This window comes from Rhagoletis zephyria, unplaced genomic scaffold (assembly GCF_001687245.7).
Source record: "Rhagoletis zephyria isolate East Lansing unplaced genomic scaffold, Rhagoletis_zephyria_1.1 Rzeph_scaffold_00524, whole genome shotgun sequence".
Classification (NCBI taxonomy): Eukaryota; Metazoa; Arthropoda; class Insecta; order Diptera; family Tephritidae; genus Rhagoletis; species Rhagoletis zephyria.
In genome coordinates, this window is record NW_016157608.1 from 58,668 (window position 1) to 74,125 (window position 15,458).

Here is a 15,458-nt window from a genome sequence, read left to right on the forward strand (position 1 = left end):
ACCCACTAGACAAGCAAGGTGTATATAAGTTGACTTGCGAATGTCAACATAGTTACATAGGACAAACAGGGCGTAAGATAAAAACAAGATATCGTGAACATATAAGGGACTACAACAAAAAAATGCTTAAACCTTCTACCAGCCCGGAATCGAACTTCGCAAACCATATGGCAGAAAACCATTGTACGCCAATCAAAATAGGAAAGACAGCCAAAGTTCTCCATGTACAGCACAAAGGACAACGCCTAAACGTATTAGAGAATATGGAGATATACAAACAAAAGACGTTCGTCGGAAAAATAATAAATGAGCAAATAAAAACTGCATGTGATATATTATTCGGACCACGCAGGCTACTATACGCAAAACAAAACAGAAACCCTGCAACTACCATAAACAATGAAATGCAGGTCCAAACTACAGAAACAAAAAGAAAGAAAATAACTGATTTTTACCTACCTGCGAATCCATGCAACAATTAATCAAAAAAGAGGTGAGCAGCTAATTTCTACCTGAGGATGTACACACAGAACTGAAACTACTGGTTGAACGAAAGAATATAATACGCTGACACGTACCTAACTATGAACCAACGACGATCTAACACGGCTATAAATAGTGACAGACAAACAGAAACTATTCAGAACGAAAAATGACACTGAAGATGGCACAACGCCGAAACCGGTTTGTCTCCAAACCAAGTTTGACAAGGGATGACGGAAAATCGTTCCACATTACATCACACTCCTACCCTGTCGGAAACACCAACAGCGAAAATGAGAATATGAATGCCAGTCAGGCTTATCACTCAAGGACGATTATGCTTTTGACAACATACCAAAGAAGACAATTGAAAATACACAACACCAACGCAAACATCTGGTTCAATAAACAATGTTTAACACTAAATGTTACGCCGAAATTCGCAAGAAGCAAAGGCGAAAAATCTTGAAAAGAGCAGAAAACAGCTTCCTCCGACATGAAATTAAGAACCTGTATGCCAAAAAAGAACGCACAAATGAGGAGCTACTTTCCATTCATTTAGAACTAGCGGAACTTCTTCCTGTCAGCACGCTGCTGGAGATATTAGATGAAATAAAGGAGAATATCAGTAAATCTATGGGACAAAAATACAATAAATTAAACAAAAAACTCGATGACCTCAATAGAAAGCAAAACATCACAAAGAACATACAACACAGCGAAATGCCTTTCCATTCTAGATTCGTAAATTTGACTAAGGTTCCCATTAGCAAACAAGAGACAGAAATATTGGAAAAAGGTCTGAAACACAACATAGAAAATTATGATAAAAATAAAGAGGTAGAGCACACTATTGTAGACGCGGAAATGGCCATATCATTACTACCAAGCGAGGATCAAGATCATGCAAGACACATATGTAGACGTATAATTGAAAAACGCATAAAATCTATATAAGATAAGAAAAAACTAAGCGACGAAAATAAAACTGTCAAAGGGCTAAAGAAAAAACTCAAAACGAATAAAGTAATCACAACAAAAACAGACAAGGGGAACTCAACGGTAATAATGTACGAAAAAGAATATAAAGAAAAGACAGAGCAACTAATCAAAGAGACAAATTGCCGGATGATGAGAAAGGACCCAACCGATGACTACCCAGTGGCAGTAAAGCACGCAATAAAACAAGCAAAGACAATAATAAATCCAAGGAAAGCATATACAGTGACATTAATGAATCCTTCGGCCCCTTCAATGATAGCACTCCCAACAAGCCAGGAAATCCGATGAGACCAATTATCAACCATAAATCTGCACCAGGATACAAACTATCGAAATATCTAAAATCGTTGCTGAAAGAAAAACTGGAACTGCCCAATAAATACACAATTACGAATACAGCGGAGTTAATTGAAAGGATAAAATCGCTAGAAATACCCAAAGATGCGAAATTTGTATCATTTGATGTTAAGGATCTTTACCCATCGATACCAACGGCAGAAACAGTTACCATCTTGACTAAAACTTTGATAGAATAAACGGACAAGAACATAGCAACGGAAATCGTGAACACACTGAGGGTAACACTAGACCAAAACTACTTCAAGTTTAATAAGAAAATATATAGACAAACTAACGGGCTAGGGATGGGTAATCCCACATCTGCAATTTTAATGGAAGTATTCATGCAATATTTAGAGGAAAAGTATTTGACGGAGCTGACAAGCCTGGGAGTAAAGTTCTACGCAAGATACGTCGATGACATCATATGTCTTGTAACGAGAGACAAGGAAGAACAAATTCTAGGCTATCTCAACGACCAACACACGAATATAAATTTCACTATGGATAAGGAAAACGAAGGCAAAATAAACTATTTGGACATAACAATTAAAATAAATAAGGTTACCAACAAATGCGAATTCGGGATATATAGAAAGCCCACGGCCACAGACACGATAATACACAATACTTCAAACCACCCTCAACAGCACAAAAATGCAGCCTTTAGACATCTAATAACCAGGCTTGAACGAACCCCATTGGAAAAAGAAGCTTACAGCAAAGAACTTAATACGATATACGCAATCGCGGAAAATAACGGATACAGAAAGGGCCTAGTAAACAAGATAAGAAGAGAAACAAAAACGAAGAAATCAAATAAGAAGGAAAATAATGAAAAGGCTTGGGCAGTCTTGACTTATACGGGCAAAACTTCATATAAATTGGCTAAGGTATTCCAAAAGTATAACATTAATACAGCATTTAGAACGAAGGACAATGTGGGGAGGATACTACGAAATAGTGCAAACGAGGAAGACCCACTAGACAAGCAAGGTGTATATAAGTTGACTTGCGAATGTCAACATAGTTACATAGGACAAACAGGGCGCAAGATAAAAACAAGATATCGTGAACATATAAGGGACTACAACAAAAAAATGCTAAAACCTTCTACCACCCCGGAATCGAACTTCGCAAACCATATGGCAGAAAACCATTGTACGCCAATGAAAATTGGAAAGACAGCCAAAGTTCTCCATGCACAGCACAAAGGAAACGCCTAAACGTATTAGAGAATATGGAGATATACAAAAAACAAACGACGTTCGTCGGAAAAATAATAAATGAGCAAATAAACACCGCATCTGATATATTATTCGAACCACTCAGGCTACTATACGCAAAACAAAACAGAAACCCTGCAACTACCATAAACAATGAAATGCAGGTCCAAACTACAGAAACAAAAAGAAAGAAAATAACTGATTTTTACCTACCTGCGAATCCATGCAACAATTAATCAAAAAAGAGGTGAGCAGCTAATTTCTACCTGAGGGTGTACACACAGAACTGAAACTACTGTTTGAACGAAAGAATATAATCCGCTGAGACGTACCTAACTATGAACCAACGACGATTTAACACGGCTATAAATAGTGACAGACAAACAGAAACTATTCAGAACGAAAAATGACACTGAAGATGGCACAACGCCGAAACCGGTTTGTCTCCAAACCAAATTTGACAAGGGATGACGGAAAATCGTTCCACATTTCATTACAACCCGAATTTTCGTAATTCGTAGCTATGGTACGAAAAACGAAAAATCCACATGCTGCAATCCTTGCGGAAACATATGCAGCATTGCCAGCTATCAGTTGTTTTTCGAAGATAGCTGAATGAAGGAAAACAATGTGGAAAATAAATATAAAAAAACACTGATCATGTGTTTGTTTATTGTAAAATTGGTTAATTTTACATATTTTGAGGAAAATTATGGGTTCTGATGCATCTGCAACTATAGCAGCAGAGTAAGAGGGCGCTATGGCAATGGATTCACAGGTATGCGGAGCTGTCGGGCATCTATGTCAGCTTCTGGTTGAATTGTTGAGCCACAAGCCAGAACTCCTCCTATGCCTGAAGCTCTGGTTCTCGATCCAGTTAATGCAATAACAGCTCCTTCCAAGCCATTGAAAACATGCACTTTGTTAGGTCCACCACCTGTTGCGCTTGCTTCTGCCTTCGGCCGCGCTTAGGAATTATAACCCTTACTAAGTAGAATTCTCCTCTTTGTATTGCGGGGAAGAGGGGCTTCCGCATGTCAAAAGTATATAACATTTCTTGTGCATATCACTCCGGCTACGCCGTCCATAGTATTTTTGCGCAGGACCCACATCGAAATTTGCAAAAAAGTGCATAGTGCAAACCGCGTTTATTAATAAGCTAGTGGTAGGAAATTTGAAACATGTATCTTAAATAAAATGTGAATCCTTTGATTACACGTGTATGTTAAAGTTTTTGGATTGGGGTTATGCGTTTGGATACAACAACCGAAAATCGTTGTACAAATAACTAAACCCAAGTTTCTCGATAAGGGGCAACCAAGATCCTTTTTTTTCTCGTTTATATAAAGCAGTGGACAAAAATATACGTATATGCGAAAGGCAAATTTATCTGTTTAAATGAACACCAACAATATTTCTTGCAAACACACATAGAATTACATCTTTTATTTCGCCTCCGACACACAATTGTTTTCGTACAAAATTACGCAAAAAAGCTTACTCGTTCGTTTTTAGGCATGACATTGTTACGAATTTCGAAAGTTTGAAAATACGATGCGGATTGCAGCATACTATTTCTACGATTCGTAGCAAAATCCGAATACGAAACAGTTGCAGAATAGGGGTGAAAACAAACACATCATTTTCACATAATGCAAATCTTAAACGTTGCGACTGTTGGTTCAGATCGATTCGCAATCAAGGTGGACGTTTTGCCCACAAACATTGCAATTTTGCGAGCAGTCTCATTGTAAAATCTCACTTTTAGAATTTCATAGGCGCGGCTTACATTATTCAGCCCTATTCTGCATTTCGATTACGTTCCCGCATTCCGCTCCGCTGGAATCGAACTTAGGTATTCTGCGTTACGATCGAAACGAAAGAAGAAGAGGAAGAGAGAAAACATCTTTCGAAATCAGCTGTTTGCCTAGGAATGTGTGAAATCGAAACAAAACAAAGAAATATTTGCCACCAAACTATAGCAGCATATGAAGTTAAAGTTTGTAAATATTTTAAAATAACTAAATACACCTAGCATCACTGTAATTTAAAAATAAAATTTAAGTGGATACATAATTATAAGAATGAAATCCATAGCCGCGGCGTTATTGCTTGAAGAGAGGAACGAGTCCCAGATTGCTGATGCGGAAGTTGAAAGGCGGAGATTTAGGGACATGTTTGATCTTTTTCAGATGAGTGAAGAGTCATAAGGAATTCATCTTGAACTATATTACTCATCGCTTAAAGTCAGTGAAATTATAAACGTTGTTTGAGCACTCCACAACATTTGCATTTACTACAGAGTGGAAGATTTGAACGCAAATGAATCCCATTTTGAAAGCCGACAGGAGGGGGGAAAGAACAAAGCTTATCTTTCCATAACAAATCGAATTCGAGACAACATACGCACCTTTTTTTAAAAAGTTAGTAAAAACGAGTGCAATAATAAAAACATCGTTTTTATGTAACTTCACATTTTATCTATGTATGTATCTATGTGCATACATGTATTAATTTTATATAAAAAGAATAAATTGTATTCAGTGCATTTCACAGTCTTATTTATAGATAATGAAATCAAAGACGCCTGGACTTCCTTTTTGAAAACCTCGCGTAATATCCCTTTTGGTTGCCATTATTTGAGCCAATTTTTCGTATTCCCCGTATTACCGCTCGCGAAAACACAGAAATCGAAAAAATTCATTTATGATGACTTTTACAATCATGCACAGTATATTTTACTTAAATTTTTTATAAAATTTTATTATTTAAACCCACGAAAATAACAATTGAAACGTTCTCCGTCAACAAATTTGCAACTTAGAAAAACGGAACTACGATCGAAATGAAGAATAGGTATAATCGTAAATTTCGAAGATTGATCGAAAGGAAACGGAACGTAGAATACCAAAGTTGCCAAACGGAGAAAATTTCGATTCGAGTCGAAATGCAGAATAGGGCTGAATAAAATTCAACGAAAGAATGCACATATTTCGGCTGAGTTATCCATTTTGGGTTATGTAGTGAACAAAATAAACGTAAAATAGAATGGCGCGTATTCATAGTCCAGCAACTAAGTCGAAACTAACAAAGTTGCAACTTAAATTTAAGTACTGGCTGGGGTCGTCGGTTCGAATCCTGCTGAAGAAGTCTGATGAGGAAATGTGGTGATTTTTCAAAATGCTGTTGCTTTTCCACAATAGTTTTTCATTNGAGTGCAATAATAAAAACATCGTTTTTATGTAACTTCACATTTTATCTATGTATGTATCTATGTGCATACATGTATTAATTTTATATAAAAAGAATAAATTGTATTCAGTGCATTTCACAGTCTTATTTATAGATAATGAAATCAAAGACGCCTGGACTTCCTTTTTGAAAACCTCGCGTAATATCCCTTTTGGTTGCCATTATTTGAGCCAATTTTTCGTATTCCCCGTATTACCGCTCGCGAAAACACAGAAATCGAAAAAATTCATTTATGATGACTTTTACAATCATGCACAGTATATTTTACTTAAATTTTTTATAAAATTTTATTATTTAAACCCACGAAAATAACAATTGAAACGTTCTCCGTCAACAAATTTGCAACTTAGAAAAACGGAACTACGATCGAAATGAAGAATAGGTATAATCGTAAATTTCGAAGATTGATCGAAAGGAAACGGAACGTAGAATACCAAAGTTGCCAAACGGAGAAAATTTCGATTCGAGTCGAAATGCAGAATAGGGCTGAATAAAATTCAACGAAAGAATGCACATATTTCGGCTGAGTTATCCATTTTGGGTTATGTAGTGAACAAAATAAACGTAAAATAGAATGGCGCGTATTCATAGTCCAGCAACTAAGTCGAAACTAACAAAGTTGCAACTTAAATTTAAGTACTGGCTGGGGTCGTCGGTTCGAATCCTGCTGAAGAAGTCTGATGAGGAAATGTGGTGATTTTTCAAAATGCTGTTGCTTTTCCACAATAGTTTTTCATTAAAAACGACCTCAAGCTCAATAAAAATTGTTGGAAAAATTTATAGGAAATTTTTTTTTTAGAGATTTCGCACAAACTTTAAATGGCTGTAAATCAAAAAAGCAAAAATATGCAAAAACCATAAGCATCTTTTGTAAAATATACTAAAATAAGCGCAATAAATATGAAAAATCATGAATTTACTACAAGATACCATCTTAAAGGAAATTTCATGATTCTTAAAGATAACTTAACAATTTCCATTTGAAGATGTCCAGTAAAAACATGCATTTGCATGAGATTCCGAGCCCTGGTCATTAAATAGACTAAATATACCTACATAAAAAACGTATTTTTCTTAATTATATGTACTAGGAAATTTCAAGACCCTACCCCTTATTTTATTCGTTTTTATGAGAAATATTATGGCCTATTTTTATACATTTTTAAAGCTCATGTAGAGGTTGCGACCTGTCGATTTAGGTCAGAAAATACGATTTGGTAGATTTATGAGTTTTTGAATAACTATTTTTGGTTCGATTTCAAAGATCGAATATGATCTGAGAAGAGGATATATATGTAGGTCTTCAAAATGGTATATAATAATCTATTGTCGGACTTGGCTTGTTGAGATTTTGTATAGGGCAAATTAAGAAAATAAACCATATTTCTCTTAATTTTTTAAATTTTACCATCGATAATTTCCACAATTTCAAAATATGAGGGGTTTCCAAAATTAAATCTATTTTTAAATAAACAGATTGCTCTTATATTGCAATCGCATAAAAATTGTCGAAATTAGGCGACTTTTCTTAAATACGGCCTTGAATGTGTGTATGTGCCGGAAGTTCAGATTTTTTGAGCAGTGTAGCTAAGGAATTCATCAGTATTTATTTAAAATTGATATATACAATCGCACTTTAGCAAAAAAGTGGTTTGTCAATAAATATTTGGAAAATGCGGGGTGGCACCGCCTACTTATTTATATCATATATGTGTATCTCAAAAACTACTCGACCGATCTTAACCAAATTTGGTGAACACATTTCGCTTAGGCTTAGGGCGGTGCCAGCCCATTTTCATAAAATTTCATTAAAAACGACTTTGTTGCTAAAGAGCGATTGTATATATCAATTTTGAATAAATATTGCTGAACATCTTAGCCACACTGCCCAAAAAATCTGAAATTCCGGTGCATACAAACATATAAATTGAAGGCCGTGTTTTGAAATTGTAGAAATTATTGATAGTAAAAATTTAAAAAATTAAGATTAATATGGGTCTTTTTTTTAATTTACCCGATAAAAAATCCCAACAAGCCTAGTCCTATCCTCTTCTCAGATCATATTCGATCTTTGAAATCGAATCAAAAATAGTCATTCAAAAACGTATAAATCTACAAAATCCAATTTTCTGACCTAAATCGACAGGTCGCCACCTCTAAATGTCCTTTAAAAAATAAAAAAAAATAGGCAATAATATTTCTCATAGAAACGTATAAAATTAGGGAGCAGGGTCTTGAAATTTCCAAAAAAAAAGCTTTTCCGCTGGGCACCCTGATATGTATGTACATGTTTTTGTAATAAAATACCCGATATTTAACCTTCATCCGGATTTGGTGTCAAATTGACACTGTTTTTGATTTCATTTGGTTGCTACATAGATAAAATTAAAAAAATGTGTTTGATATCTCGGCTTCTTAGCTAAATCATATACAAATTTTCTTTTTTTTCATTTATAGCATTTTAAAAAGTCCTTTTACTTCTGTATAACCTTCCTTAATTTGGATTTCAAGTGTCAAATTGACACTGTATGGCAAATACTTCTCTATTCTTGATTATTTCTTCTTTTGTGCTTTTTTTCTTGTTTATTATTGGTTGAGTCAATCAATAATAAAAAGAAAAAATATCCAATATTCTTGGTTTGATCAGTTTGAAACAGATGATAGCGTTATACTTGATATGACGAAGAAGCCAATACATCAGACGGAATTTGTATTTGGCCATGATCATTTTTAATACTCTCCACTTACCAAACCACAGTTCATAATGATGGTACGGAAAACGATCTAAAACCCGATATTATAAAATTCTATAATTAAACTAAGTGAGGCGGGGATGGATTGTCATTTCTTTTTTTTGATCGAAGTTGGTCAAAAGCTTTAAATTCCGTACATTCACCAACGAAAACGGAGTCCACGAGGATCTGAGGAGCAACCACCAACATCAAGTTGCACTCAATCAATGTGTTACAAAAAAGATAGCTCCTTGCTACGTGTGTCCGTATGCGATGAATGAATATGATCATATATTTCTATATCCTTCGTATTTTTTTTACTTTTCATCAAAAATGCTTCTGTCTTTGAATATTTTCCATTAACAGCCTTAGGCAGCACGAACGAGAACCGAGGCTATTGCAACCTAATCGACGTGATGCAAGTCAAAGACGACCGATGTACTAATAATATTGCAATCAGAGACAGTGTCGTCTCAGACGAATCGTTCGTGCGGCCTATCGTTCGAGATACATAATAAGGTAGTAAATCTATATATATAAATGTGAATGTCTGTTTGTTTATTACCTTATACCTTTTGAACCACGACACGGAATCGCACGAAACTTTGCACACTTATTTGTTTTTACCCCGGGAAGGTTATAGGCATAGGAAAAATGGGCAGCACTGGAAAAGGTGACGTGCCACCTCCAAGATTAACTAAAATTTTCATGCTGTATATCTCTTGAAATATTTATGGTAGAGTACTGGAACTTTGTGTCGAGGTAAATGAAATTTTAAATTCATACTCATGGGGAAACATTGGCGGTATTGGAAAAGGGGGCATGGCACCTCCCATAGGCGTGAAATATTTAATCAGCTATAACTTCGGAACCGTAAGTCACAAGAACTTGAAATTTGGTAGGCAGACATATCTGTGGTAGGTACACATGAGTCTGCACAAGTGGGCGTGGCACATCTCATAGGCGTGGAATTTTTAACCAGCCATAGCTTCGGAAAAGTCACATAAACTTGAAATTTGGTATGCAGACATATCTATGGTAGGTGCTTATAGTAAGGTATATATATATAAAGGGGTTTGTAGAAGGGGTCGTAGCACATGACTCAGGCATGGAATTTTTTATCAGCCATAACTTCGGAACCACAATTTACACCCCTTAAATTCCTTCTGATAAGCATTTCGAATTTAGAGGACTTCAGTTTCCAGTTCGCTAATTTTTGCAATGACAATAAACAAGAATTCCTTAAAACAAAACCCAAAACTTTGTCGAAAATAAAATATACGATAATTGCAGTAATGTAGTGCATGCTTTGAAGTATTAAAAACATGCTGTGAAATAATATTAGAGTTACTATTCCAAAGAAGTTAGATAGCTTAAATTTAAATATTACAACATTGTTATTTCTTCTATTATATAATTTGTTGGAGATATTTTAATGTAAATAAAAGCACCTGCTGTGCCAAAAAGTTATTATCGCATTTCATTCCATAATACCCAAGCTATACAATTATCTTACTGCATTCTGCTATCACGGCTATAGGAAAATTTAAACAGAAATAAAATATAACATCTTTACATAAATTACTTTTATTATTTGCCTAAAAACGTGGTGTGAAACCCGCAAGTGAAAGCTAGTATGAAATAAATGAAAATAGTTTTTTCCTAAAAAAAAACGAAGTTTTATTCATATTCCAGCACATTTTTCACCAAAACAAATATTGTTTAATTAATTTCACATTAAAACAATGCATTTTATATGCAGTGTCAATTTGACACTGTAACACCGAGTTCGTTTGGAAAAATTACATACGGATATTAAGACGTAAAGTTTAATTTTAAAATATTCTAGATTAGGGGAGAATATATTCATATTTTGACAGTTCTGCCTGCGCTAAACATGCCTCGTTTAGATGCAAAAAACTATTTCTACATGCTCGTTTAACATATTACGACAAAGTAATAATATGAATGAGATAAAGAACTTATTTTTCCTTTTTGGTTATTGTTGTTTCCGAAAGGGTAGGTGTATGATGTGTTTTGGAACGACAATGGATGACGGAAATTCGTTCCTGAACTTATTTTTATTATACTTGTTTTGAACTCTGAAGTCAAAAGTCCGAAAGCAAATAGCTTACATTGAAAGTATAGTTTATAGTCATCTATTATTTCTAAAACATATCGTCGGAGATACTGGAAAACGGTCTATGTCTTTAGTAGCCTTGACACTTAGATGGTCTCTTACTTGCACCGGAATGCATCTGCAAATCGTTACACCCTAATAAACGAATGACAAAACTGTCTACTTTTGGCTGTTGAAGATGAACGATTGCCAGAAGCGATCAGATACAAATAAAAGATCAATTAAGCACCAGAGGTAATAAGTGACATAGAATGTTTTGCAGTATCACCGACCATATGGTAATTATTTATTTATTTATTACGGTCGTTTGACCTACATATATTTATACACATATAAACATATATAACAAATATTACAAAATCAACACTTATACATTAAAAGTAGAAATAAGGGTAATTTCAGTTTTCTTTTACAGTTTTCTAAATTAGTCTTTTTAATCTGGTTATAACACAGCCTATGTACAAGTATCTATGTATATATAATTATCTAATTGGTAGAGACTTGCAGTAGTTAAACAATGGCCCTTATTATGAGTTGCATTCGATTTTCGACTGTGGTCGAAAGTGCTGAGCGAACGAATTTTCATTCAGTGTTATCGCGCTCATTCGATGAAGAATAGCGCTATTGTGAATTTCGCTCGTTTAGGTTGTTCACAATAGTATATTATTCACCGCTGAGAAGCTTTGTTTACAAATCGAGCAAACTAAATAGTGTGCTTATACATATTTATGTAAATTTGTTCTAATTAAAATTAAATAAAAAGGAAAGCGAGTTTATAAAAACGTGGTAAAATGAGTACAACGAGTTCTGGTTCAACGATTCGTCAGAGGATGGGAGCTTAGTGAACTGGCCAGGAGAAGCAAATGTTTAAGAGAGTTTAAGTTTATTAGTATTTCGAATATATTTTGATTTAAAATATACTTAAGAAATTTGTCTACAGATTCATTAAAAAGTTCCGACCATCTAAAGAGGCGTTTGTGAGCCAAATCTATTTAAAATATTTTAAAACTGTCAACAGCGCTACGATTTTGTTCTCAGAGATCGTGCCAACAGAGTATTGGGATTTTCTTTCACAAGTAAAACCAGCCTTTGGAGCTTGTGTTTAGTATTCACGATGTTAGAACTGCATGAAATTAATAAAAATTGTTTAAAACTAGTGTCTAGCCGCCAAAATGTAAGAAAACCTATACAAAATCATACATTTTTCACAATTTTCTAACACTTCGCTACACCATCGAAAGCAAAATTCTGTTCGACAGAAAATTCGATACTCAACGAAAATTTCGACACGCTTGCATAGCTCATAATACGAATTTCACTTTCGATCTTCGATAGCCAGCGAAGATCGAAAATCGAATGCAGCTCATAATAAGGGCCAATAACTTCTTAAACTTTGTTGTGTCGTTGGAGTCTTGTATATTACTTGGCAGTTCATTGTATTCACTTATTCCCTCGTAATATATACTTTTTTTCGAATTCAGATTTTATAACTGGCAAATTAATAATGCATCAAATCTAGTCAAACTTGGGGTTTTAACCCATATATCAAATAGAGTCTGGTTTAATTTTATAGAGCCATCTCCATTTAAGCCCGAATATTTGTGTGCTTTATTTTGAACGTCTATACCTACGTGTGTATGTGCATAGTGGCCCCGTTGCGAATGTCATGCATTAGTCACTTAAGAGTCTTGTACGGAAAAGTTACGTCTTAAATGACTTTGGGATCCGTTTGTATGGAAGTCGTTAATGACTTTTTCATATAAATGGTAATTTCGTCGTTGATGTCATCTCATGACTTGGTCATGCAGTGATCATTAATGACATTCCAGCGACAGTATCTTGCAATAGACTTTTTATAAGTGACCGCTGCAAGACATTGTCTGTTATAAGTCTTTGATAGGAGTACACCTGCATGACATTGTCACCAGTGTCATTGTCAGCTATATGTCGTTTAGGATTCACAGCAAGTGCGACGATGTCACTAAATCCTCATTAGTGACGATGTCACCGGTGACCATTTTCGCTACTGGGGGAGATATTGCGTATGGTTGTATTGTATGTTAGTGGTTACCCTGCAGCAATTCAGACTCACCCTAGTTTAGCCCTCAGATAGTCCCTATTGTTACCAGCACTAGTCCCTCAGAATTCCTCTGTGAATGGTTTCAACTGCCATTTTTAGCATTGGCGTGTCATTGGAAAAGGATCGGCCCAATCCATGATGCAATAATACAAGGTGTAATCGGTTGGCAACTTCTCGCTCTAATTCCGCCATATTGACTGCCTTAGGTGAAACAGTGTTAATTCTTTAACAATTCTTTGCCTAATTTTTTTTATTTTTTCTTATAAAAAATTTTTTTCTCAAAAAGGTATTTTATCCTATTTTATTTCATTTTATTACGAATATACTATAAAAAAAGCAAAAGTTTGTTTAGAAGAAAATATGAAATTTTATATTTTTCCCCCAAATGGGGATTCGTTTCTTCCCGTTTTTCCTCTTATTCTACTGAGCTAAGGTAGTGTCAAATCGAGCTGTCACAACTAATACCACCTTGTATTATTGCATCATGGGTCCAATCAACACTGACCGTAATATAGTCCTGGACTAGTCCAATTTTGGAGATTTTTTCGTTGGAGTAAGATTGCGTTCTGCACTTCGCAGATGCCTTTTCATAATTCGGAAACAAAAAAAAAAAACATTTGCTCTTCACTATGCACGCTCCAATTGAAACATTCACGATTGTAATCGTATTGTAATGTATGAAGATATTTGGTGGTACAAATGTACCACTACTTTGTCTTTAAGGACTATGGGTTTTGAGACCCTAAAAAAGAGTAGCGTTAATTATTAAAATGGTTTTATTAAACTGTATGGTGTTAAAAAATGTTTGCACAAGGCTTTCATGAAATTTGATGATCGTAAATACGTTGGTTGTCGAGATATTTACATTTTTGTTGCTCGGTGGTACATTTTTACCTCCTCTTTGTACATAAAGAGTTAATGAAATGTTGAAAAGGCTGGCCTCTTTTAACCTTTTTTTGGGCCATTTAGCATTTTAGCTATTTTATTAGGCCGATCTAGCTTTTTTATTTTTGAAGTCCTGGCAACACTGTCTGGAACACAAAAAAGATGACTCAATGTTTACAAAATCACATTAGCAACAGGCCTTCTTGTAGGACCAAAAACAATTGCTTCCAACAAAACCGCAAAAAAAATACAACTCGACAGTAGACACATCAGTTAACACAACCAAAAAGAACTCTCATTCTGAGCAAGCATATGCCCAAAGCTGCTTGCAATTCATAATTGAGACAGACTCACTAGTAATTTTCATAGATGGATCGGTAAATTTAACACACCCTTATACGCTTTAATATCACAAACAATAGGCGACTAGTCTAAAGTTACAGCGGTATAAAATTTTTTCATTTAATTTTCGATTGCGATCAAAATGGAGCTTCTTCGGTGCTCACAAGTCCGGATATTTGAATATTTGTAATTAAAGTAGTAATTATTTTCAATGGAAACTGCTAAAAACACATCACTTACGTCGTATCCATCGATTTAACGCCGAATTTTTCCTTTGTTGTTAAGAAATCTCCAAAATTTTCACCGATTACAAATCTTACGATTTGTAGAACATGCCTAATAAACTCCGACCTCCAAGAAAAAAATTGGCGATTAAGGCGAATCAAGGTATATGTACATACTTCAATTGATTATTTGGGTTCATGATTTTATGTTCTTCTAGGGCTAGTGAATCTATTTTGTATTTTTTTAGTTGTTTCGAATAATTCGCCTTATTGTAAATTACAGATGAAAGTAAATGAACCTTTTTTTTAGATTCAAGAAGCAGCAAAACTTAAACCCATGGAAGTGGAGCTTAAACGTCTGGAAGACTTATCCGATTCCATTGTACGAGATTTTGCTTTAATGCGGAAAAGAGAGGAAGAAATGAGGGACACAAACGGTACACAAATTCATTTATATATTTTTATTTATATTTACCAAATTTTACATTTATTTTACAGAAAAAACCAATAGTCGTGTTCTCTTTTTTAGCATCTTTAGTATGTGCTGCTTACTTGGTCTAGCTACATGGCAGGTTTTATATTTACGCAGATATTTTAAAGCTAAAAAACTTATTGAATAACTAAAATTGAGATTTTTTTTCTATATGGTTTTACTTAGATGAAATGTAACTTTCTTTCACAGATATCTGAATAATTTCTAAGTAATAAATCAAATCTATACTGGTATTAGATTTTGAAGTAATTTCAGCTATG

At 34.6% G+C, this 15,458-nt stretch overlaps 2 protein-coding genes across 2 annotated transcripts in view; both read left to right on the forward strand.

The window, feature by feature from the left end:
- Positions 1-3,119, forward strand: part of LOC108360137 (uncharacterized) — a 7,259-nt gene extending 4,140 nt beyond the window's left edge. Inside the window, exon 2 of the mRNA XM_017612325.1 lies at positions 2,510-3,119. Coding sequence (XP_017467814.1) covers positions 2,510-3,050 — 541 coding nt within the window. The 3' untranslated portion in view covers positions 3,051-3,119. The remainder of the gene's footprint in view (positions 1-2,509) is intronic.
- bai (Transmembrane emp24 domain-containing protein bai) overlaps positions 1-15,431 on the forward strand; it is a 46,210-nt gene extending 30,779 nt beyond the window's left edge. The window contains exons 4-5 of the mRNA XM_017612326.1: positions 15,016-15,142; positions 15,204-15,431. Of these exons, the coding sequence (XP_017467815.1) occupies positions 15,016-15,142; positions 15,204-15,325 (249 nt within the window). The 3' untranslated portion in view covers positions 15,326-15,431. The remainder of the gene's footprint in view (positions 1-15,015; positions 15,143-15,203) is intronic.
- Positions 15,432-15,458: the final 27 nt, after the last annotated feature.